At 39.0% G+C, this 27,334-nt stretch overlaps 1 protein-coding gene across 4 annotated transcripts in view; it reads left to right on the plus strand.

Annotated features, from left to right (window-relative positions):
* Positions 1-27,334, plus strand: part of RBFOX1 (RNA binding fox-1 homolog 1) — a 354,626-nt gene that overhangs the window by 235,206 nt on the left and 92,086 nt on the right. For 3 of the 4 annotated variants that reach the window (XM_087449191.1, XM_014793462.2, XM_014793467.2), the window contains 4 exons: positions 4,489-4,542; positions 11,372-11,464; positions 13,166-13,226; positions 20,586-20,639. In XM_087449191.1, the coding sequence (XP_087305317.1) occupies positions 4,489-4,542; positions 11,372-11,464; positions 13,166-13,226; positions 20,586-20,639 (262 nt within the window). The remainder of the gene's footprint in view (positions 1-4,488; positions 4,543-11,371; positions 11,465-13,165; positions 13,227-20,585; positions 20,640-27,334) is intronic. The other variant, XM_087449192.1, reaches the window with a different exon arrangement.

Genomic DNA, 27,334 nt, shown 5'->3' on the forward strand with positions numbered 1-27,334 from the left:
TTTTTCATGGGTTTTGTCCGTAAAAATTGTCAGGTACATACGGATTCCTGGACTCTGCAATAAATCTGAGTCCTCCTTGGTTTACAACCACCATTTTGAAGAAATGGAATTTCACCACTAAAAAAAAAATCTATGTTTCCATTGAAAGGCATTTGTAAGCATTCTGAGTGGCTCCCCACACTCCAGTTGAGAGAATTAAGTGTGATTTCCTCTTTCACGTCATAGTTATTCTAAAACACTACATTTTAATCCCAATCAGGTATTTTCCAAGTCCTTTGGACATGAGGTATCTTCTCTCCTTTTGGTGCTATCTTTTGCCTTTGTCCAGCAGAACCTATAACGAGGGCTATTACAGATTACAGAGAGAAACCCTCACAAAAATCTGTGTGCTTTTCTCCTTTGTCTCTTTTGTTAAATATGGCCGTGGGGATTTCAAACTAAAAACGAAACAAGACAAAAAAGCAGCCTCCTTTCTCAGACTGCCTACAACCTGGCAGTATTCATAGCAACTTCTGTAACTATGAATAATTCAGTCATGAAGTTTGCAACCTCTGCAGGCCTAGTGGTTACGGCAGATGCCTCACACTTTATTGTTAATTTGTGTCTTCGGTGCCTCTTCACTGGGACCTCGCTTACCTTTCTTCCACCACGGACTTCATATTCTTTACTTCTCCTCTTTTGGAAGCGTTTGTTCCACTATTTGGCATTAAATCTTCTAGCTTTTCATAGATTTTTTTTTCTTTTAAGATGGAACGTTCCTTGGTCAAGAAGTTATGTGGCTACAAAATCCAAAGCAGAAGCCAGAGTCTTTTTGAAACTTGGAAACTTTTTGAAACCAGTTGGGGTGTGAGTGAATGGATCTATTATATTATCGGGGCTTTCGTTCTGGATGTTTCTCTGGAAGGAATGGTGGTCCTGGCCCTAGCTACTTTCTTCTTGAGTCCTGGTCATGTCAGGGATCATGCCTCAGCATGCACTTCCTTGCTTGAATTCTTGAGGATCCCATGAAAGGAATGTATGGATTTTCACCAAGTTAATTACCATGGCTTTCTCCTGAATAAAATGCTTAATTTAATCTGATATTTAAAACTTAAGCATATTTGGGCTTTGGGTGAGAGAAATGGTTCTCTCACTGTTAAAACACATTCCATCATAGAATAGTTTTTAGAAATAGCCACTCAGTGAGTTCAGATTTGCACAATACCCTTGTTGATGTCACAGCCTTGCTTTTGTTATCAAAATGCAGACCCTCTGGGCCTGAATATTTGTCTCTCTTTACTGTCACCAAAAATAGATCACAAGACTTTCAGAACATGCAAAATAATCTTTGATGATCACCTTTTTAGTAATAAAATAGAATAATAAAATAGAGATGCCTGTACCTTCGATGTTAATACCAAAGTTCCATCTACCACGATGTTATGGGTAATGAAGCCGTTTTTTCCAGACATGGCGTGGTGCCTCCTATTTCTGCATTCCAAACCTGAAGCCGACCCTAAGAAAACTGAGCCTTTTCTTAGCCTCTATGTGCACTCTTTGAACTAACCTTTACTTTCACGTTTTATGCTGTATCCATTGCACATCTTTCACAGTTTTTCAGAGAAATATTATTAGATCTGAGAATGTCTAAAAGTGCATGGTACATATTTGCCCCAGTGTGTGCAGATAAGCTCCCAGATTTTGTTCTTGATCCGTCTATTGAGACACCTCGAGTGGATTCTGAGTTGTTGTTGAACGCTGCTGAACATTGGTGTTGAGCAAACAAATGGTAGTTATGTCTGCGAATGAGTCGTGTCTATTTAAATTGAAAACGTGCCAGCTGTGTTTACATCATTAGTACCAAACTTCCCAATTAAACTGTTGATACTATAAACATAGTACACAACTGTCTTAGAAATGGGGCTTACATCAGCATTCTTCTTACAGCTTGTTTCACTGGCTTTGAGAATCATCAACCCAATGGCAACTGCCAAAAAGGGAAACATTGAGTCCATTTCAGGGCATATGGTGTCATTGTTTCATTTAGGGAATGATGTGTGCTAGGATTACTGTTTGATTGGTTCTATCTCAACCAGATCTTATTTCACAGGAAGTGTTTTTGTGTTGACTCCTTAGAGAATGTTCCAGAGATGACATTTGCTTCATGGTTTGGAAGACGTTCTTTTCAAGCTTGTCTATCCATAAGTATTTGTGTTTCCAAGCTCTGACGCCTGAAATAAATTACCTGAAAGTTTTCTTCTTCTATTCATAATGATTTTCTCTGCCCACATTGAGGGCACTGAAAAATGCTCTGTGGAAGAATATTCTCTTGACCAAAAGAATATAGGAGTGTCCACACATTGCAGGGTGAGCTAGGTGCATGTTTCTTGGTATTTCCATTGCACATGCCCGGACGTGCACGTGCACATTGCACGTGCATCTCCTCTCCTAGTTGAACCTTCTCAGCTTGATTTCTTCCTATCCTTCTACTTTTCTGAGAAGTAGAGAAGTACTTCTGCTCAACAAGAAAAATTCAAGTCCACAATCCCCTGGCTGGGTACATATCTTGAGGGATGGGTGCATTTCCATGGCACAGGACAACATAAACTTTGGGTTTCTTTTTCTCATAGTCAGGACTACTTTCATTTCAAGGTTTTGAGCTATTTGTATTCAACTGGAGTATGCATATTCTGTATTTCCAAAGAAATTAGATTTATTTGTATGTTCCAGAGGATAGCCTCTGTATGTTCCAAATAACTTTTGTCTTGACTCTTCAGGGAACTTCCTTGACACTTAGTCTCTGGGCCTCCCAGTGTTCTGTGTCTGAAGCACGCTGGTCAGGCGAGCTGCCCCTAGTTATCTGTGTTCTAGTCACTTCTTCCTTTTCTGTCATACCCCTCCCTTCCATTCACTCTGTCCTCTGCTACACAGAGGCCGCTTACTGCTCTCCACCAGGGTGAGAGAGACAGAATACAGAATCTCCTAGGGTAATAAAGGATGCAATAAAAATCCAGGCTTTAAAAGCAAATGGAATGATAAGAAAGCTTAAAATAAAGGAAAAATAAGATGGAAATATTACTTTATTTTGTTCTGTTTATTTATTTATTTATTTTGTGAGGAAGATCAGCCCTGAGCTAACATCTGTTGCCAATCCTCCTCTTTTTGCTGAGGAAGACTGGCCCTGGGCTAACATCTGTGCCCATCTTCCTCTACTTTATATGGGACACCATCACAGCATGGCTTGACAAGCGGTGCGTCGGTGCGCACCCAGGATCCAAACAGGCGAACCCCAGGCCGCCTGCAGCGGAGTGTGCGCACCCAACCGCTTGCGCCACCCGGCTGGCCCCGTTCTGTTTATTTTCTAATCCCTAAAATGGGCATTTGCTCTCATTCTGCATCAGGGTAAAATTTCCGTCTCCCACCTGCACTTATGTAGAACAGACCACACCAAAAAATGCCTGCTCTACTTCACGTGATCTAAGAAAACTGAAAGGCTTCCAATGTCAAGGAGAAGGATTTGGGATTACCAGATGCTTCTGGTTTTGGGGTCCATGTTCCCTTTATTTAAGTGTGAATCAAGCATTGTTTGATGTGCATTTCTCGCTAGGACTTCCAGATTTAGCAGATAAAAAAATACAAGAAATAATAGTTGACTTTGAATTTTAGATAACAAATATTTTAAGTGTAAGTATGTCCCAAATATTGCATGGGGTATACTTATCCCGAGAAATCTGAAATTTAAATTTAACTAGGCTTCTGTATTTTATCTGGCCACCCAATTTGTTTGTAATCTGAAACTTTGTTTCTAGACTTAAATATATTAAGACTTGCTTTCACTTTTTATAGAGCCTATTCATGCTAATTATCTAAAATTTAATTGTTTAACAATATGGAGGATCATCTTGAGAGAAGTACACTTCAGCCTGAGGACCAATCACAACTGTGCTGGGATCTTGATTATAATGGGTACCCATGTAGTGGATCTTGTTTTTATCTGGTTATACTTTACTTGTCTTACATGGCCTGGCTATTCCTACCTTTTGTGGAGGCTAGGGGCCAAAATCCTCAAAATCGTATTCTGGTTGGACATTTTACTATCAAAGTCCCACTTCATCAAGTGTATTTCTCCTGATGGCTAGTGGGACAGCTGCTAGTATAGCCTAAGAGGATTGGTATATCCAAGCCAGTTTTAATTTTGCTGCTCAGTGCCTGGGAAAGCAATCATGCACACATAAAGAAAGGAAAGTAGAATTAACCTCTGGATGACATACTTTGTACCAGGCCCCTACTATGATAACTCACTGGATGGAGTATGCCATAATACGGAAATAATATGTGTGGTTGTATTTTCTCTTGGTTTAATGTTTAATGATAGAATCACATAAAATGTGTATCCTTGATATTAAAAAAGACAAAAAAAATCCTGACTTGGGGAACAATGGCCAATGTGCATTGTATGATTTACTCCATTTCTCTTCTTGCTTATAAAATATTTCTATTTCTTTGCAGCAATTTGGTAAAATCTTAGATGTTGAAATTATTTTTAATGAGCGAGGCTCAAAGGTAAGCAACTTAATTCACTTTAGAATTGTTTACCTTATTTTAAAATGCTTGTTATGGATAAGGGGAAACAACTGCACTGTTTTAATTAGCACGTGGTGAAAATACACTCCAGTGGGAATTCCTTGAGAGACCACCTCCAGTTTCCAAAATGGTGGGAAATACACTGGGTTCAGTTTAAAATGTATAAGGGGGTAATTTAAAATTGCTGTTTTATATCTATCTATATATATCAAGTTTCCAGAGGAAAATTACCCATGCTTAAAAAAATAATGTTGTTGCTACATTTTTGTTTTTCAGTGATAATTATGTTCTTTATATTAAAAAGTGAGTTGATAGTCTCATGAGCAGGTAAATATGTGATTATTCTGTATTAATAAAGTGCAGTTATTTTCCTGGGTTGTAGGGGATAAAATTTCATATACACCAACCTTTTGAATATAATTTTATCCATTAGGGTGTTTACTGATCCACATTTTGCAATTTGCCATTGCTTTGAATTGCTTTTTTTGTAAGAAATCAATTTTTAAGTAGATTTTCCTAGAGCTAACAGTGTTAATAAAAATCGAGGGTTATATGGAGAGGCTCCAGCACTTTCAAAATGGAAATATGTTAGGCGTGAGAAACAGCCAGACTCTTTCAAAACATCATCTGTATCAATAGGCATCTAAGTGCGGTCCCCGGATCAGCAACTTCAGCCTCACCTGGGAACTTATTAGAAGTGTAGATTCTCAGGGTCCAACCCAGACCTGATGAATCAGATACTCCGAAATTGGGGCCCAGCAATCTGTTTTCACAATCCTTCCAGGCCTATTGTTAAAGTTATACACACTATGTCTTCCCGTTTTAGACAAATGCCAATGCTGCATCTGAATGCAAAATACCCCTTTGCCCTCTGGTGTTCTGTAGTTGCTAAAATGTCCTTTTTCTACCTGCACCGACAGAAAACTCAAGACCCCATCAGAATCTCCCTTGAGGAAAACAGTGCACTAGGCATATGAGCAGCTACTGAGTGATAACGGAGAATGATGCTATTAAAGGGCTCAGACACTGACCTCAGTGACCAGAAAGTGAACACTTTCAATAACTCTGCCTTGTTTCCAGAGCACCACACCCCAGGTTGTCAGGTGTCTTAATCTCCCTTCTCCTTGCATCCCGAGGCTGTGAAAATGGAGATTGAGAGAGATTGCTTACCAGATACAGAGAGATACTGGTTTTAGCCCCACAACTTTCTTTACACAGGCAATTTGGGACGATTCAGTATCCAGGAGAGTTACTAAAAAGAAGTGGTTTATCTAAAGTGGCAGGTGCCAGCTCTCTTGGGTATAGCAACCACCTCTTCCCCATGAAGCACATATTTGAATTTATTATTTCTTAGGCAATTTGCACCCTCCTCAGTCAATTTCGTATTAACTGAAGAGAGTGATGCTCATTGAATTGAGGGATGAAAATTCCAGTATTCTCTTCTCCACAGCCAAAATGATGTTGTGATATGCTGGATGAGTAAAAAAAAAAAAAAAAAAATCAATCCATTATACTCTCTGGTTCTGCTCGCTCAGGGACTTTGTCATTCTCTTATAATTTCAGATATTTTACAGTCATTCTTGTAATACGTCAGTAGTTTGACCTGTAGGCTGAGGGAAAATAGTTAACTCTCTTTCTGCTTCTCGTATGAAAATCATTACAGGGACCATTTCTCTGCCTGCAAAGCAAAGTGCATTAAGACAAAAATGTACCCAGCCTGATCCTTTTCACTCAGGCCTAATATATTCTTGGCAAAATTAGAGAAGATGACCCGGAATGTTGGCCAACTTTCTTCTCATCCTGAGTCTGTAGCACTACTGCTTTTAAAGGTTTTTGTTTGTTTGTTTTGTTTTGTTTTTAATTTAGATTTTGTTTTGTAACTTTTGTCAGTTGGAGAAGCTATTTAATTCCTTTTGGGAGCTGTTTTGGGACATTAAAGGATTATTGTTTGCTATTTTGAAGGTACAATGGTGGTGCTATTTTTAAGATTCCTTCTGTCATTCCCGTGATTAGCCTGTCTCTGAGGCTTCGGGAATAAGACTAAGTTTGCTGCAACCAGAGACTGACTTTGTAAAGATGCTTTTTTTTTTTTTATTTTGATTATGAAACATCAAAAATAGCCTCTCTCGGTGGGTATGCTCCCTCTGAAAGAACTAGTCTTGCAGGTGTTAGGGCAGACGGTAGGTATGACTGGAGTATTGTGGAGACAGTCCAGTGGGAACAGCTAAATGGGGGCAGTGGTTCACACAGGGATATGTTTCATACTTGACATTATCCTTTATGGGAAAGTGTTTTATTTAAAGGAACATTTCCATGTTAATGGTTGAGAAACCTGAACCGCTGTTCCGACCTCATTTTCATCATTTGGTGCTGGAAAAGCAGCCAAGGGATGGGTGGGCCCTTAGGAGCTAGGAGCTCAGCTTCCGGCCATTCTCTCTGGGGACAATCCCTGAGACAGGTCATTCAATGCTCTGTGAGGATGGCTGTGTGTTCTGTGGGCGTTTGGTGTGTGTACGCATGTGTGTGCATATGCACCTGTACATACACAAGCAGTATCTATATTATCCTGGGAATGTATAACATAAATAGTTTATATATTATATGGATAGCAAGTAGAGGGAAACCACATGTTAAAAAGATATGCCAGGCTTTGAAAGTGGGAATTAGATGGCATTTTGGGGTGAGAGATCCTTTAGGAGACTTAAAAGCATTTTGTTTACTTCTGAAACATTTTATTTGGGGGATACAGCCAGATATACCTACTTTTTAATACACCTAGGAAATATACAGTCTGATCTTTGATTCAATAGATATCTGTAAGTATTGGGTACATCCCAGGTACAAGACTGGTGAATTAACTGTGAGTGAGACAGAAGTGCTTCCTGACATCATAGATTTTCCTGAGTAACAAGAGAGACAGACCATTAAGAGAAACAATGGCAATAAAGTGTGCTATGTTCTATGGCAAATGAGAGGCTTCTGAGATTCCAAGCAGGCAGATCAATATTGTCAAAAGGTGGGAAGGCTTCTGGGAAGACGGGACATTTAAGCAGAGAGTGAAAGATGAGTCAGAATTTCCCAGGGAAGGGAAGGACAGAAGATGTGCTTCCAGCGTGAAGGAGCTGTGTGTGTGCAGAAGTCATTGGCAAGATGTGAGCTGCGAATCTCTTAGTCCCATGAGAAAATGAACCTTCAGACTCTTATCAACAGCTCTCCTCTTATAAACAGATAGGAGTTCTCTGCACCAGAAACTAAAGGAATTGGATTTTCATAGAAGATTAAAAATCAGTGCATTCTTCCATCCTGAGTGCATCAGAGACTTTATTTAAGATATAAAATGTTTTTGCATTAATACAGAAAAGGAAGATATCACCTTCAAATATGCCATAAGACCAAAAAAGAAGAATAATTGGGATACGAGAAGGTCAGAATTTATGATTCACAAAAAGATTTTAAAATCAGCGAGTCGTGCTGGTTTGGTGGTCCATCTTGGGGTCGCTATCATCTGACCTATTGATCATGCCTTCTCATCATAGGGCGGCGCACGTCACAGATTCCCTTCTCCAGCAACATTGTGTCTTCTCTCAGCTTCACCCGCTGTTGTGAGAAACCCTGGGAAGCAGTGTTCTCATCTAGCACTCAGAGAGCATCCAACTTCCCTCCACGGAGCCCCTCGTGCACTCTCGATCTTTAAGAGGTTACACATCAGCATTGCACTCAGTTCCTAGGCTCTCCAGGCCAAGTCCTGAATGTGCATTCTGGTCGCTTCTTAAGGCTGAGATAAAAATATTCAGAATATTTTTAAGAACTGCAAGTTGCTGTTTCCTTGAGATAGAATTCTGACCGTGAGGGAGGTCAAAAGAAGCAGCCTCAGCACCTGCTTTCAAAGCCACCTAGCAGCTGTACTTGATAGAGAGGGCACTCGAGAATGGCCAGGTGATGGTCTCTCTGGTTACAGTGTAGCTCCCCGGTGAGAATTCTGGCAATCTTCTGACCCAGGGTGGCCATATCACTTCTTGTCTGCGTGGAGACGTGATTGTCCTGTGGAACAGGTTGGAAAGGGGACTCTTTCCGGAGCAAGCTCTTGATGAATCCAACTCATCAAATCTCAACTAGTCATCTCAGCAGCTGGAAAGGAGAAGTATTAAGCAGCTCAAAAAAAGCAGTTCAGCAGAAAATAGAGTAAGAATAATAACAAAAAGATGCAATATGTTATCTTTACTTCAAAACAAAGTGAGAACTTGAGAATAGAGTGGAGTACTTCTTTTGTAGTTTGTGGACTTTCCTTGGGATTCAAAATATATTTCTATCTCTACCTTCATCTCTCCCTGACAGATGTAATGCAGATTTTAGGCCAGTGTGGTCTGCCTTGGGTTCAGGCTAGACTCAAGATGACTTGAGTCTTTCAGCTAATGTTAGACAGGTGGGTTGAATGTTCAGTTTCACCTGGCTACAGTCTTCTCAGTGCTGTGGTAAGAAAGACTGGTAGGGCCCATAGACAGCAATGATGCCACCAAGCCCTCCATTGGTCAGACTCAGACTTGGCCTTTTTTTCCTTGCCTAGTGAGAGAATTACTTGCCCCTGATACGGCTAGAGTCCTAGTTTCCCTTATTATTTATTAAATGTATCACATGCCTATGGGTGCTAGAGAGTTAGGCTTAGAGGTGAGAAAGAGAACATCGCTATGGGATTTTGGCTGTACCTCTACACCTAAGATCCAAATAACTGAGACAGATAGAGATATTCACCTCAAAAACTCATTCCGCTCCATAGGTTGCTCTATAGAAATCAGCAATATAATATTCTTCTTTACACAATCAACCAAAACCTTCTTTTCTTGGTGCTTACTGACATAAGAGGCCATGGAAAGCCAATTGCTGGTCCACACAAGTAACATTTTTGGCAAACAGATTTCTGGGGTCCACTCAGGGATTCTGATCTGGTAGATATGTGACAGGGCTCAGGAATCTATAAGTTTAATATGCTCCCCGGTTCCTTCCAATGTGCAATAAGTCTGGGACCCATCGGCCAAAGTCAGAACCATCAAACAGAGCAAACTCCCCAAATTCTGTCTTTTGCCCATTGAAGAGCTGTTATTTCAAAACTATTCAGTTAGGAAGTATATTTGAGTATCTAACATGGGCATTCCACCTAAATAGGGCCCTTCTGATGGAGCGTATAATCTTATGTTAATCAAATAATTCAGGCCTATTCTAACCACAGATCCTCACTGTGGGAAATATTATGAAAGGTAGTTAGTCCAATCCCCCAAGTAATTTATTTTTTTCTCTACAGAATCCTGTCAAATAATCGTCTGCTCCAGCTTGAACACATCCAGAGCTGGTGTCCTCTATGGATGACCCCCTATTAATATCAGAAAGTTCTCTCTTAGGCAGATCATTGGGCACACCTCTCAAGTACCCTGAGCTTCGGAGATCACTTTAGCGCCCTCCTGAGGGGTTGGGGGTTAACGCTAGTTGGTTATGACTACCTGTTATTAGCAATTACTGTCTATGTTATTAGCAAAGTGGAACATCATACTGCCCCATGTAAGCTTAAAGCCAACATTTACCATTATGTAACATTTACCCAGTGCAAATAGGAGTCCTAACAGATTGCATTATTTCACCCAGTTTACAGTGTGAAAACCAGAATGAGCTGGGCAAATTTACACTGGAATTGTTTCAAAAGGTTGGTGTATATTTCTGAACAAGATGTACAAATATTTTTAGGGGTTTTAAAAATAATGTGTCATATTTTCTGTACTCTTCTTAGGAACAGTGTCAGTGAAGAAAAAAGATGGATTTGACAATGTGATGTTTAGTGGGGTTGTTTTTTGAGGCTGAAATATTGAAATATGCCAGTGGTGAAGTCAAGGGTCTATTCGTTATCTATCAGTAAATGAGGACTTGCTCAGAGTGTTATTATAAATAACATTCTGTTAATGAAGCATTTTTATTTTCTACCTGTTGATATGACAAATGAATACCCGCATAATGTGTTAGAACTTTACAATACACATTTCCCTTTTCGGTTAATAAAGTAGTTGGGAAAGTTGACAGATTCAGAAGCATGTATGTTATTTGAGGGGAGGGGGAGGTTATTAATATTAAAAAACGTTACTGGAACTGTTTGCATTATTAATCAATTGATGTTTATTTCTATTCATTTCATGTGATTATTTTGTTTATTAGATCAAAGAGTTTAAGATTTATTAAAAAAAGGTCTTTCCTTTTTTTAGGCTTCTAATTTTTATTTTTGAGAAGTAAAGGCTGTAGAATTGACAAATTCAAATAACCCTAAAATTGCATGAAGAAGAGATGTTCTTAAAACCACACGGCATGACTCTTTAGGCGATGTTAGAAGATTTTGGCATTCATTGTTGAATTTTGTGCACACGTTTTATTTTATTTTATTCTTAATTTGCATGTCAAGAAAGTGATTCCCTTATTTTTTTTCCTCGTTATTTCTTTTTCTTCTCTGTGAAGACACTGTAAATTTATTTTGATCTCATTTTCTTTCCGTTAGATTTATTTTCTTCTGTAGTGACATTTAGAAAGGTATTTTTGGTATCATTCTTTGAATTCTTCAGGGGTTACAGCTAATGGGTGACAGAAAAAAAAATCTTGTTCACATTTGTCGCTTACTTATTGCACACCTTAGTACTCTTATAATTTCTCTAATTTGCATGTTACAGAACTGAAGCCAGGACAAGACATAGAAATTAAAGCAAGAGAACGTTACACAGTGGTCATTGACTGAAATAATAATCTGCATGTTGTTTTCCCTTCTCCCTCCTGCATGCAGGGATTTGGTTTCGTAACTTTCGAAAATAGTGCCGATGCGGACAGGGCGAGGGAGAAATTACACGGCACCGTGGTAGAGGGCCGTAAAATCGAGGTGCATGTTCAAAATATTTTCCTTTACATCTTTTTTATAAATGTCTGCTTCACGCTCATTCGTCGTTTCAGATGCATCATTGTGTCTTGTATGTGACCCTCTCCCTTCTCATTGTTTATATATATATATATTTATATATAAAAAGGAAAACTGGCCTTACTTTTTTTTTAATTTTACTTTATTATGTTACTCTTATGACTGCTGAAAGGTGGATGGCAAAAGCGACACAAAAGAAAGGTTAATCTGAAAGTTTTTTTTTTTTTAATTTTCTGTGTTTTATAGTCAGTGGGTCCAGTAGGTTCCAAACAGTGGAGAGAGTGTTGCAAAACAAAACAAAATACAGAGCAGTTTCTTTTTTTCTTTTCTTTCTTTCCACTGCAGGGTTGACGAGGGATCCACAGTGGTGTGCAAATTAAGCCAAATTGTGAAAGAAATAGCGTTCGAAAGAACAATTGTTTAAAAAAAAAATGAGAGGGCTTTGTCATTAAACCTTTCATTTTTTTTTTTTTTAAAAAGCCAGTTTGAATCTTTGTATTCTTTTGATAATAAAGTGAATGACCAAACAGGATTTCCTGTTCCATATCTGGCCCCGCTTCAATGAAAAAAATAAACGCTAAAATTCCGATACTCAAAATTTACTCTTTCTACCACTGGATCTCCCTCAACGTGGCCACAGGGTCATATTTGTTAAAACTTAAAAAAAAAAAAAAAATACCAGTTAAAAATGCTTTAGTCTTTGGAGTAAGATGTTGCATATTTTGCCTTTCATTTTCCCCCCTCGACGATAACGCTTAGGCCCCTCACCAAACTCTCAGTAACCATGGTAACTGTATACAAAGCCATGCTGGCGATGGTGGTGAATGGTAAGTGGTGAAGTCCATCTGCCGTTTCACGTATTTAGTGCTGATATATCTATATACATATATATATACCACGTGAATTTTTTTGACTTGTTGTATTAAGTTTTCTTGATGCTCTATTTTTTTGGATATTGGTACGCCTGTAATTGAGTGTACGTTCTAAGCTAGCCTGGGAGGCTCTGACTGGATTGAGACATGACCGGTGCACATCTTACTCAGATCGTTAACTCCATACTGTGTTAAACAATGCACCCTCTCTTTTATCCTTTTGTTAGCTGTGACTTTAAAGCTTGAATGATTTCGTTAATTCTTGCGATGTAAAAGGCTCTTGTTCCAAGTGTTGAATGCTAGATGTTGCTTCCCGGATGGTTCTTCCCTCCCACAGTGTTGCACACGGCTAAAACCTGTTTGTCCCTTTTTTTGACATTTATGTGCCCTTGTACCTTGTCTCTTCCCTCTCCTACTCCACTGCATGTTCCTTCATATGAACTTTATTTTATGTTTAAAAAAGTATTTATTGTTTCTGTGTTACCATGGAGTACACGCATGCATTTAAATCTTCAATTATGCAGTTCCTTTTAATTTGCTTTTACTGTCTCCTTATTAAACTTTTAAATGATATGACATTGCTTTATTGAAATGATTTGTAAGTTAAAACGGTTATGAAGTAAATGTAATTATAAAAATGTATGATTTTGTTATGCACCTACTGCCTTTTATAAATTAAAATGCATTTTAGTTTTTTTTTTTTAATAAGTAATCACAGTCATAATGCATGCAACTAATTGAACTGTGGGCTGGCCCTGGAACATGTACTCATTTGTGTTTTCTATGTACATAGGTAAATAATGCCACAGCACGTGTAATGACAAATAAAAAGACTGTCAACCCTTATACAAACGGTAAGTAGAGACTGGCGTTTTATAAGAACTCAGCTCTACCTCTGATGCCTCTGAATCTATTAAGTGCTTTAACCAGAGAATCCGTTTCAACAAGCCGAGTTTGCCTCAGCACAGCTACTGTGTCCCTGCTGTCGACCTGCCACAGTGAACCGCCTGAATCAATACGATAATTTTCACGACAAAGGCCAATTTAGTTTTCAGGTTAAGTGTGCATGCTCTTCTTCCAGTCTCTCTAGAATAACTCCCATTTGGGGTGAGATACAGTCATTATTTGGGGATTAGTTGGTTAATTTAATTTGTTGTTATTATAGTAAGTTAAGGGAGGATGTTTGTTTAATTTTTTATCACTGCCCCTTCGTTGATCGCTAATCATTCCTGAATGTGCGGCTGCAGAATTTGGTTCCGGCTTTGAGTCTTCTCTGGAGTTATTAGGCTTTTGAAGTGGCTTAGAGCGTGCCTCACGACGAGTTCCACAGTGAGAGCAGAGTGTATGAGTGCGTGATTTGCTCCTCTCTGAGTTGCCTAGTGCCCTTTGGGGCCCTGTGAGGATGTTGCTGTGTATTGCAGACCCCTTCAGGACAATGCCTTTCTTCTTACTAACCGAGAAGATGTCTCCAAAGTCCTCACAATAAGAATTCACATATATATGATGAGTCATTAAAAATCTGCAAACATTTTGATTCTTTATTCCTTCTCAGAATAAATCTCTCTTAAGATATATGGGGGAAGATCTGCTGATATGCTAATCATATACTCAATTATACCAAAAATTAGAAAGTCATGCAGTAAGAGTATATATACTTAGTGGAATATTATACCCATTACAATAAGCAGGATGAAGACCATGAAGGGCCCATAGTGAATGAAAAATTGTAAAATAAAATTCTAAAATAAAAAATTACATGTACAGTATGATTTCAACTAAGTTATGGTGGACATTACACCAAAATGCTAATGGTTGATGAATTGTGAGGCTAAAGATATTTCTTCTTTGTTTTATAGGTTTTTAAAAACAATATAATTTTATTACTGCTATAGGGGGAAATGTATGGAATTTTCCGGTTTTAGCATTTTAATTACACATGAAACATAGAAATATAGACTCATTTTAAAAAAGAAAGAAACATTAAAGAAAAGGCTAAAATATATTTTGAATAACACCACTGCCAACTTGGTTCCTTCCTCCCACCTCAGGGGATGCCACTATTACAGATTATAGCCTATACTTTTGTTTTGCATTTTTTATGCATATATGTGTAGTAAGATATGTTTATAGTATTCACAGTATTGTGTACATGGTTTTTATATAAATGGTATCATGGTGTACATATCATTTTTAATTGGCTTTTATAAATCAATGTAGAGTTCTTTTGATGTTAGTATATAACAGACCAAATTCATTCTTTTTAGTGGTTACATAATATTCCATTAAATGGATATATGGGCTTATTCCAACCTTCCACACTGATTGACATTAAGGGTTTTTTTTACTGTTATAAATGATAGTATTAGCATTTGGTAGTCTTGTTTTTGTTTTTCTTTCTTGCACTGATGGCTACCAATTTGGCTAAGTCAGTTTGTTCTTATTTTTAAAAGGGGCACCATTAAACAGAGATATACCCTCAATATAATAGGGCTCTAAGTTGAAAGTCCAGAAGGATTATTTATTCTGCTGACCCATTTTCCCAGCTCCACCAACCCAAGACATCTCCTTAAATGGTATAGAAAATTTCCACAGCAGATTTGGAATGCCCAGTGCTGACATGAAGCAAACCTCTGATTTATGTCATGAATTTTCTCTGCCCGAGTAAAAATGTTAGCTCTGCAACTTGCCAGAGTTAATACATGATGACATCAATCTGATTATTGGGCATTTTCTTTAATTATGAAGTAGCAATCGTGTGTGTGTGTGTGTGTGTGTGTGTTTTCATGCATATGCATAGGTGCTTGTGTGTGTTGTTTATGTGAGAAAAATGAAGCAAGGGAAACCCAATATTATTCCTTAAGCCATATGTATGCATATTTATTTTAATGAAAGAGTTATTGATCAATGTCATACCCAAGGGCTGAAAACTAGACCTGTGGGATTTTTGAACACCATTCATTAATAGCCAGCTTTTCTGGAACACTGACTGTATGGCATTATGTTAAGCATTTTAAATGCACTGGGCTCATATGAAGTCCTATAAAGAAAACATAGTTATCCTTATTTTAAAGATGCAAAACTGAGGCTAGATGAGATGAAGTAATTAGTGAAGTCTTTTCTGTTTATTATGAAGTAACAAAATCTTGTGGCCGTGCCTGCTGTGTGTATAAGCGCATCGCTCTCCCCCCATCATCTTACAGAACTACACTCAAGTGGCAACCAGCTATAATAACAAAAAGATTCTTAAATGTGCAGCCCCAAATTCCTGCCAGATGTTGGCAATAAACATCCCACATCCCAGTCCAGGTAACCATGTATTCTTTGTTTCTAGGAATAAGTCATGTGAGTCTCTCATCCATGTACCTGAAAAGGGGACACTCAGAGGCTTAACCTGTGGCATAGACTAAGCATGGTACCTAAGGGGTAGATGGACGGTCAAAGTAGAACTCACTTAAAAAACCAATGCAAATCCTAATTACGTAAAGACAGTTGGCTTCTATAGAGGAGATCATGCGGACTTTGGGTATTCAAAGAAAAGCAGTTCTCAAAGCTTTTCCAATCTTTAATTCCTGAGTATCATCACTACAAATAAATTTTCCCATAAATTGCAATATAACATAACTGAAAATATACAGGGCCCTCCCAGAGCCTTAACAAGAGTGACTCTATTAAAAGGGAATATTATCACCCCCCCAAAAAAAGAAAGAAAAAAAAAAGAAAGTGGTAACTGTGTGAGATGATGGCTATGTTAATTAGCTTGACTGTGGCAAATATTTTACAACGTATATGTATATCAAATCAACAAGTTGTACACCTTAAACATATACAAATTTTAGTTGCCCATTATACGTCAATAGAGCTGGAAAAAAAAGAGGAGATAAGTCAGGACCAGTGAAGTTACAATGAAATAAGAAAATTAAGTGATCAGTGAGATTCATTCAGTAGCTACCAAATTCCTTCTCACAAACCATCGAACTTACTCTTCAGCAAAGTTATACATTACTAGTCATGAGATTTTGAGGTCGTCCTCAAAGGGTGAAATGTACTATCAATGCCAGTATCACATTCAATGCATTCCTTCAATCATGTATCTAACCAAAGTTTAAGCAGCTGCAAAGTTTCCAATGGTGAGTAAGACTGGACCCTAAATGCAGTGAGACACACGGCTAGGAGGCTCTGCTATTGAGGACCACAGTTAATAACATCATGGAAGATGCAGATTCCATTTCCCGGGACATTTGAATTTGGCTATGAGAGAAGACGGTAGAATGACCTATAGGGGGTCTGGAAACTCTACCCATCAGAATGCTCTGTAAACAGGGAATGGGGCTATGTAATGCTGATTTTTCCTGAGGACACCAACCCTCAGAGACAAGTTGTGCTCATTGGAGATCAGATATTTGCTTTGCAAAACAAGTTGAGAACCAGATTCTCAGGGATTTCCTGGCTGTTGGAGAAGCATGGGTGTTGGATGTAGATCTTTTATTCGCTTAGAGATCTTAGGAAGGATGAGATCTGGACAAAAAGATCCAAAACTGTGGAGAGAGGTAGATTTTCTATCAGCTCTGCCTTTCACTGGCTGTTGAACTGCAGGCAAGTTGTTTAAATGCTCCACATATCAGTTTGCTCAAGTAGGAACTATAGATATAATGGCACCTCTTACATACGGTATTAGTAATCATTATGGGAGATAAAAGTACTTAACACAATCCCAGGGGTACAAAGTGCCCTAAAAATTTAATTACATACTAATCTCAATAATAAGTAGTCATTGTGTTCCTTTTTTTGGCTGTAGATAGTAAGTTGAATTTCCTGATAGACATACTAGTTTGAGGATCAAATATTCAGATGCCAGCAGAGGCTGAGCAGGTAAAATAAATGAGCAAACAGAGAGAGTCTCAGAAACTCACAGTCTTTTTGGACTATCTTTCGTGTTCATACCGAGAAAAGCAAAATTTTTCTTTATTAAAAGAAAAAACAGCACAGGGCAACGATAAAAGATCGCTGACATTTGCACTCCAAGCCAGACGCACGATAGGGAGCAGTGGTGACTGTGACTAACTGGGCAGTTAAATGGGGTGGTTCCTGGTCACCTTTGGCAAATCAGTCCATGTGGGAGTCTTAACCTAAAGTTGCCATTTCTACTAATGTTTCAAAAGAACGAGAAATCCTGTGTTTTAGATGAAATTTAAATGTTGGCAGTGAATACATGTTGCAAAAAAAATAAATAAATAAATACTGAGTGAACCAAAGAAAACACATCTGTGCGCAATATGCACTTTTCATTTTGGCCATTGCCTCCTGCACCATTTCAGCTACAGGTCTCTGGCATCTTTAGTACATACCTTTGGAAAGCATTGGTATGCAGTGTTGGAAACCCCTGTGGTGTCTTTAAGGGAACTTTCTTGAATGTGTTTCTTTGCTATCCAACCCAGCAAAGCCCTAGAGAAGGAGTGTGCAGATTTTTCTGTGCACATTTAAACTTGCCTTTTAACACCTGATACAGCCATAGTTAACACTGGGGATCTTGGCCAGCGGTTTTCTAAAGACGGCTGGCACATGAGCTTTGAGAAGTGAAATTTGAGGAGGGGAGCTCTGATTTGCATGCAGCCCCTCAAGGCCCAGCCACAGAGAGATCTCTCTAAACTGCTCACGTGTCTGATACGGAGCAAGACCCCCATGTGTCTGGTCTCTGCTCCATTGCCTTGTTGCATGGGGGGCCCTGGGAGGCTGGGAGCGGTGGGCTTTATCAGCTGTTCTCCTTTTGTTGTAAGCCTCATTGTTCGATTTAATGTCCTTGATCAAAATCTCTGAATTTGCAAGGCCTGGAGACATACACAGACTGCCTGAGAAATTAAAACTGGGATCGTTTTGTCCGTCTTCCAGACAGTGCAGGCTCAGGTCTCCAGCAGAGTTATTTATCCCAAGGGTCTCTTCCAGGTACTAGAAGGAGTCACAGGGAGTAGGAGACTATTTGCATGTGATTTGCATATATTTATATAAGCTTGCATGAGCTCTGTAAGTCTGAGCTGGGGTGATTTTCAAGGGCTAGATTCTTATTGTCTTCCCCTTGAAGACAGTCATCCCTAACAGGGTCCTTCTTTATTAGATGTATTTCAGGAAGCAGGTCACTGGAGGGTGGAAGGAGATAGAATCCTAGCCAAAAGGGAATGAGTCCATTAGAAAAAGCTCTCTTGTCCTTCAGTGCCTTTAGAACAAAACTAAGTAAATATTTATGGAGAACCAACTATCTGCCAGACGCAGTTTTAGGTGCTGGGAATTTACAGCGGATGGCAGTCCTGCTCACTTTACCATTAATTTTAATGAAGGAGAATGGTTATTAAAACAATTAAGAACAAGCAAAGAAAGAAAAAAAGATAAATCCAAGTGGTTTTAGCAGCTATGCAGAAAACAAAACTGGGAACTAGATCAGAGAGTAGCTCTAAGGAGTGGAAGGAGTGGCATTAAGTAGCCTGCTTTAGAAAGACGTTGGAGACCTAAATAACATCAGGTCAACTTTGTCAAGAGTGGGGAGAATTCTCCAAGCAGAGGGAGCAGCAGTGAGTACAATCTAGAATGATCTAGAATGATCTTAGGTGGTTTCATAAAGATTAAAAAGTCCAATGTTACTGTGGTTTGAAGAGAAGGGAACAAGGGTACAAAATAAATGGACAGGGGTTAGATGGTGTGCGCTTGTAGTCAGGGTAAAGAATTTGTGTTCTTCTAAGTTAGGAAGGAAGCTTTTGAATTCTGTAGGGGAGAAAGATAAATCCTCTACCCTCTCTAGGTCCTTCTGGTTGGGCTATGAATTAAATTCACATGAGACAGAATAACAGGAGAAAATCAAACAAAGCTTTATAACATGTGTACAGGGGGGAAACCCAGGAAAACTGGGTAACTCGCAGAATGGCTGAGGTTGTCATCTTAAATACCATCTTCAGCTAAAGACAAAGGAGGATGTTGGGAGTGGGAGGAGTCAGTTATGGGAGATTACCAGAAAAGGACAGGAGACAACAGTAAGGTTATTATGCAGATTTAAGTCCTTGCCTTCCGCATTGATAAGAGTTTTTCGGTAAGGTCATCCTCCTCTCTTCCTGATACAGAGAGGGAGACATCTTTACAAATGGAGATTTCCCTTACAAATGTAAATGTCTCTTACAAAGGGTAACTTCTACTTCTACTTGGTTTTCAGAGCTTTTCCCATGTCTGCAATTTTTAAAAGTAACCAGCCCAAAATACTCCTTATGCCAAAGAGACACATTTTGGGGTTGCCAATTCTGATCCCCCACAATTCTGAGTAGCAGAATGACATAAAGGCAGCACGCTCTTCTTCCTCTGTCTTTCAGGAATCCTATAAAGGATGTTTTCATAAAGCCTTACCAGCAGAAGCAGGAAATGATCACTAAACCCTAAAACGTGATCATTCTTGTGAGATTGTTCCCTAAATAATGCCCGATGAATCTCTAATGTGAATAGCTTCTCGATTTGCAAATAATCTTGTATGTTCTTTTCTTGAGTAAAAGTTTCTAAACGGCCAGCATCAGTTATACAGAATACGCTCCATCCAGAACATTTGGAAAATTACAAGATTCTGTTAATTTTATATACAGGTTATTTGAAAGTTACCTTAGATATCATGCATTGATTAAGAATTTTTATGGTTCCTGAATGCACTGAAATGTATTCCACACTTAGTCTCTAGTGGATAAATGTCATTTTCTTTAGGATTTAAAAAGCACTTCGGAATTCTATAGAGTCTCTGGGTCATAATTAGGAGTGACAATTATCGAAATACATTGCTGCAAAGAATTCTGTTTATGCAAGCTTTCAAATTTTTGTGAACTTAATGCAAAGCGACATGTGATGGATTATCTGGCAGTGATATATGTAAAGAAGACAAAAAATTGAAATTATTATAGTGACTCTAGAAAATATTGATATAGGAGAAAATTAATTACCACATCATTTTCAAAAGGTTTACCTGTAGCTGGTCAGTAATTTCCATACTATTAATATAATTGGCAGAAAATCAAAGAAGGGCATAAATCTATTTTCCTACGTATAGATTGCAAATAATTTTTTACGTATACCTAAACTATGTATCTTCTAAACTTTAAAATAAGAAAATACACCACTCCATTTGACTTGTAGTTAATTTGTGATAAGTTGTTAAATCAATTGTGATAATAACATTTTCGTATATTTGTTTTAAGGCTGGAAATTGAATCCAGTTGTGGGTGCAGTCTACAGTCCCGAATTCTATGCAGGTAAAGAGTTTTTCTTTGCATGACTTCTTCTTGGTCTTTTCTAAATGTGCTTTGCCTGCCAATAAAGAATGGGTTTCATAAAATAACCTGAATCAAGGAAATCCTTATCCTAAGAAGTTTTGAATGATTTTTTTTTGGCAAAACCAAAAGTGTTTAAAACCCTTTAAAAAATAAAGGGGAGTCATGCAAGTTACATTGTGGAGTCAGCATGGCGCTGCTGCTCCCTGTGGCATTTCACATTGATTTTGCCTCAAAAAAGCATTGAGACTTTGTTCAAGAGCATATTGAAGAAATGTGGAGCTGTTCACGCCCATTTTATTTCAATATGCCTGGATGTGCTTTTTCAGCCATGCATTTCCATTTGGGGTTGCATTTTTTTCCTGACAAAGCAGAGAGTTGGCTCACTGATTCCAATAATATGGCGGTGAGTTGAAATTGCCAAGAGAAGGATTATTTAGAAAAGTAAAAAACACTAAGTTGTCTTTTTCCTCCATTAATCAGTTTCCCTTAGCAATTCCATTTCTCTCTGCTTTGCCTTCAAGGATGTGTCTCTCTCCTCACCCCTCCCCTGCTACCCACCAACTAACCACTCAGTTGGGAAATCCACTCTCCTAGAAAACTTGGTCATCAAATTTGGAAAGAGAGTAACCCAGAAGCAACAGTGGCTGAGATCTTTGCCTGGCTTGGCCTGTCACTTTTGCCTGTTATCTCCCTGTGCGTTAACGAGGCTGCATTTAACACCTGAGAACCTTAGTAGATTTGCCACGTGGATAATGAAAGGAAGTCTTTCTGTGATGCGGCCCTAGCTTTGTAATAAGGAGAAATAAACGACCAATTGGTCCAGATACACTCACTTAGTGATCTCTTGATGGTAAGTCACACACCTCGTTTTGTCTCTTTTGGGATGTCTTCCTTCTGTCATTTTCCTGGAGCTAAGCGTCAACCTAGTGGATGAGAAAGGGACATAGGAAGCTTACACAGCACTCAAGCACAGTAACCAACTTGATTAACAAAATTGAGTAAATCTGGGAAGGCCCAATAGGATAGCTGAGTTCTGATCTTAGGTAGGCAATATTTACAGTTATTGGTCATTTATGGATTTTACCACAAGCCTGGATTAAGTCCGGGGACTCTATGACTGTGAAGCAGCTGTGTTGACTCTTATGAGGCAGGAGAAACTTAGCTATAAAACTTTCCATGACTGTATGGTGGAACCCACCTCCTGAGAGGCCACATAGCGGAGTGAGGAACGCGGACACTGCACTCAGACAGCCCAGGTTCGAATCCTGGCTCGCCTCTTGCCAGCTGTGTGACTCTAGGCAAGTTACTTGACCTCTCTGTGCCTCAGTGTCTTCATCTGTTAAATGGGAGATGGTACTAGTAACAAACTCACGGGTGTTTATTAGAATTAAATGGGTTACTATATGAAGCATGTTTGGTGCATAACCAGCACCGTATAAACGTTGGGTAAATAAAAATAAGTAAGTTAGTGTTCTGCCTCTTTACCATAAAGGGAAAATTAACTGAGACCCGATTCTGCTGAATTATGAGTGCACCACTAGACTAGGAGATTCTTTTCTTAATTTGTGAGAGGACTAGTCCTTCCATTCTCAGCATGTCCCTTTAGGGGAAATTAATTTCTGGGATCAGGGTAAGGCGGTCTGTTCAGGGGGCACAGATATTGCTGGGGTACGTTCCTTGTCCAAACCTGCAAAGAAATGAAGTCCACCCAAAGGGCACAGAGAAAGTTGGACAGCAGCTTGCGTGTGTCTGTGGGCACTGTCTGGGGAAGTGAAGTAGGGGGAGTGAGGAGGTGGCAGATTCTCTGTATGTGTGTGTGCACACGTACGTGCATATTTTCTCCTCAAAATGACAGAGGCAAGAGCAAGAAGCAAGAAACTAGCCAATGAAGGGGCAGAATATGGATGCGTGAATTGAGATAAGAAAGTGCATTTTTCTGGTCCCATGCAAGGTAGTTGCTGTCTTTGGCTCAAGCAACCAGGAAAACACCAAATATCTCCTTTACGTGTGATTTCAAACCTATTTGCACATGTGTGGGTGCTTAAGAGGACATTAGGACAGAAGAAACAATTCAGACTGACTTACACATACAGGAATAAATTAATCTGCATAACTTTGAAACATTAGAGCAGCCATTCAATTAGCCCTGAGCCCAGTGATGGAAGTTAGACCACTGGACTATAAAAGAAAGAATAAGTTGTAAGAAGGGTTAATATTAACTGAGGACTGTCTGTGATCTGGCACTGTTCTAAGCACTTTATCTAAATTAATATATTTAAACCCTCATGGCAATTTTCCAAATTAGAAAACTAAGGTGCAAAGAGTTTGAATCACAGGGCTGAGATTTCACAGCTGGTAGGAAGCCAGCTAGAATTTGAAATCAAGAGCCTGGTTCTTTACAACCAGGTTATACTGCTTTATTTTTTATGACTATTAAAAGTCGTAATTCTTATTGACTGCCCCCTATGATGGTAGATCATGCTTCTGCTCTATGTCCAAACCAGTCAAATTCAAGACGAGGAGATAATCATTCTAGACTATTCCAACCACCATCACCATATTCAGACATATTAAGTGGTTGGGTCAGGGGAAGCTTTAAGGAGTCTGGATAACCAAATAATTATTTCTATGAGCTGCTCCAATAAACTTAAATCCAAAAATAATGGGCCAGTGTTCCTTGAGAAATCTGAATATTTGAGTTTGTGTTACCAAATCTGGGCTATCCTTAATAATCAGAAGCTGCTTCTTTCTGCCTGAATAGTGTGTATGTAGGTAGACAGAGTTCATGATATTCAGAAATGTGGGGAAATATTGCTGCAAATTCAACACTCCAGAACAATTCCTTTGAAATATTTGAAGATCTACGAACGCTGAGAATCCAGCTAGCTTAAATCTAAAGTTTCAGGCACCTGTATCTGTGCAATGCATATATACAAAATGTAGATGTAGAATGTATTCCTTTCCATATCCAGGTATAATTATTAATGTCATCCCCGTAAATATCCATGACTAAAAATTTAGGGGGCATTTTGAATTTCCCCAACTATAAAAATAGACTGGATTTATCTTGCAATTTTGAATGTGCCTCAAAGCTGAAATGAAGACCTTGTCATTGATTTGCTTCTGATATTTAGTGAGTCAGCCCTGTATCTGCCTGAGACAGAAAGTCAGACTTACATGTCATTTCTATATATCAGATTTTGTGTTAATGACAAATGTCGTAATATTCCCATAGTATAATTATTGATTTTCTGAAGCTTATGCAGAATGAACAACCCAGCCTCCAATTGTCTCTCAGAATGGGGCATGAAAAGTTCACATATTTTGTAAATTAAAATCAATATTTTCAATCTCTCCTAAAGGTAATTTTCCTAATTTAGTGGACTTTTCCCTAACATTTATTTTCTCTTTTAATTATAAAGTGGCAGGTTATTGATTTTCGTATATAACCTCTTGATGCCCTGAGTGCATTTTTATTGCTCATGCAGGGTGGGGGTGGGGAGAGCAGTTGCACCTCTTAATGAGGATCTTTAATTACTAGCTGAACAATATTAATTTGCTTTGATAAATTATGACATGCACTCTCCCTTGCGTGCACATTCCAGAGGAAGCATTTAGAAAGCTGTTTGGAAAGGTCTTTCATTCCGGGGGGTTTTTCTGAACTCTTATCAAGTTGTACCTGGCAGAACTCTTTTAAATGCTTGTCCAGTGGCAAGCTCCAGAAGCAGACATACCTAAATCAGCATATCCCATGAAAGTATATAAATTTTCTTCGAGGACAAGTGGGTGTTTTCCTATAAAGCTAAACGGCATTGATTATTTTCCTAAGTCTAATCATCTTCTGACTCTTTGAGGCTTATTCTCAGACAAATGATTGATAAGTTAATAAAAAAATCTCCAGGTGGGTCTCAAAGACTTTAGCCAGTATCTACGGCCATTCCATTTTAAACTTTAAATAAAATTAAAGGCACTAAAAAGAAGTAGGATATTTGCATATATCTGCTTTCAGTAGCATGCTTCAAGTTATTTAGTGTAATTAGAAATAGCATTTCTAGGAATCCTGATGAAGGGCGCTCAAAGGGGATTCTTAGTTTCCTCATCATTGTGAGAAATTCCCTCTGCCATCTAATAAAAAGATTAAAAAAAAAATGGTGTCTTTTAGAGATAATCATGAGATCTAGCCAACGAAACTGTTGATTGAAAGCACCTTTAATCTTCCTAAATAAGTAAAACCAAATAAAAATAAATAACAGAAGGTTATACAAAGATGTCGACACGGTACTGACAAATAGCAAATTCATCCGTTTCTCGCTTGCTGGTAAGATTGCGGCACAGCTCCCCCACACTGTATATCATATCTGCCAACTCATTTCTGTGATTAAATATTCCATCAGTGGGGCTATAAGGCAGCAAAGCTTAAGAAGATTCATAAGATGCACCACTTGAACACACATAACTCACCTCCATGGATGGAGAGCACCCGCCTGCAAAGGAAAATTGGAATTGAGTTAAATTACTCCACGAGTCGCGATCAATAGGGAAAGGAAAAGATCTTCCAATGCAATGCAAATCGAAGATATAGTTAGGCCCTGATCGCAAGAAACACAATTAAAGTCAAAAATAGAGAGATGCAGAGTAAATCAACTTGAAAACCTTGAAGATGGTGATGAGAAATAGTCTTGGCGACACTATGATTATTAGTGCAGTTTTTGAGGGGGAGGAAAGGGGTGCTGAGTGGATACTTCTCTTGAAAATGAAAGTTTCTGGTCTCAAGAGGGGAGAAAAAAATGACAAGAACTAAAAGAAGGGCATACCTTGCTGCAAAGTCACATTTGAAAGGTGGTCGGGTCTTGAAACTAGGTTATCCTGGGGTTAGAGGGAGGATCAGATAAGATAACGAGTGTAAAAGAACTTTATAGACTGAAAAGTAAAATATAAGAGATTAGTGTGATCACTGAAGTCACCTCGACTGATGATGTCCACGTCAGTAAAAACCTGGACACAGACCACATGACTTGATACCAGGCTGGGTGATGGGAAAGTGGATTGGGACTTCAATATAAAGTTTAAAAATGAAGAGGATGGACGTAGCACTCTGTGATTGCTTATCTCGAAAGGGCAGCTCTATCTGACCTTGGATTACCTGTACAAAGGTATTGGTTTTCTATGGGCTTTTGGCCACTGTGAACCATGATTCATCTAAGAATTGGGTCAAAAGAAGGTAGATGTCAGCCTCCCTCCCAGGTGCTCTCCCCACTTCACTTCATTGAGTCCATTACAGGTGAGAGAATGACCTTTAGCCACACTTTTCAGTGGATTTTTTTCCAATTCCCTTCCTGCAATTTGGATACAATAGCATCTGAAAAACAGTAAGATTGTTCCAGAACCTGTGATAACTGTGGTCCCTGACCCCAACTACTTTTCTTTTATTGGTCACAGTCCTAGACTTTGGATTCGGCTTGGGGTGATCTGCCAACACAATGGGTACAAAGCATGCCCCATTTGGGGTGACTACCTTCGCATCCTGAAAGAGTGTCATGTGGGTTTGAAAGGTACCTGCTACCACCCTGAGCCCTTCAAAGCAGCAAATATTCGGGTGCCCCTTGTGGCTCTAACATTTCCCATATCCACCCAGAGGACCAGCCTCCACTAGTCTCAGAGTGATGGTGGTAAGGAGCCAGCTTATGAACAATGACCTTTGGCTCTGCCATGTTTTGTATAATTTACACATCTGCCAGATTCCAATGCAGTGTGCTTCAGTGAACTGGAACAGAATAGTCCAGATTTAGGTCCCCAAGCAAAGGATTTTCGGCCTGGAAATGTTAGGTACTGTGTGCCCAAGGCCTCAGACATCCCAAAACAGTCTTAGCAGGTAGAGTATTCCAAGGGCTTAGAGCTCATCCCCCAGGAGCTGACCAAGGGCTGGTCCTAAAGATAAGCCTTTCTGGGGGAATGTGTGAGGTTTGAGCAGCCCAGGCCTGCTGAGTTAACCCTTTCCTCTACAACAGTGAAAAAAAAAAAAAAAGAAGATGACAAGCTCAGAACACATAGCAATGGTGGTAATGATGGTAGTGATGAGGACGCTAAAGACGATATGAAACAAGACGTACCACTGTGTTTGTTGATCCCAGGAGAAAAGATCAAGCTGAATTGAGTTATGAAGGAGAAAAGAAGGTGTGGCTTTTTACCTAGAGCAGGGGTCTGCAAGTTTCTTCAGTAGAGGGCCAGTTAGTTAATATTTTCAGCTTTGTAAGCCGTATAGTCTCTGTCACAACTAATCAACTCTGCTGTTGTAGTGCAAACGTAGCCATAAACAATACATAAATGAACGGGCATGGCTGTGTTCCAATAAAACTTTATTTATGGACACAGACATTTAAATTTCATGTAATTTTCATGTGTCATGAACGAGTCGTCTTCCCCACCTCCCAAAACATGTAAAAATGTGAAAGCCGTGACCACTTTGCTGGCCCTGGCTTAGAGAATCCAGATTTAATAAACACAAAGCCACCAACTTAAGCCCCTGGGAGATTTGTTTTTAGCATCGCACTGTTGTAGCAGTTACACAATACTGCATGGACCCGTAAGATAGCTGGCTGTCACGTAGTTGCATGATGTCCACCAAGCAAGGGCCAAAGAGAGAGGCCATGTATAAATTAACACGTACCACTGGC

This window comes from Ceratotherium simum, chromosome 26 (genome assembly GCF_057802395.1).
Source record: "Ceratotherium simum simum isolate JZ-2026a chromosome 26, ASM5780239v1, whole genome shotgun sequence".
In the NCBI taxonomy this organism is placed as follows: domain Eukaryota; kingdom Metazoa; phylum Chordata; class Mammalia; order Perissodactyla; family Rhinocerotidae; genus Ceratotherium; species Ceratotherium simum.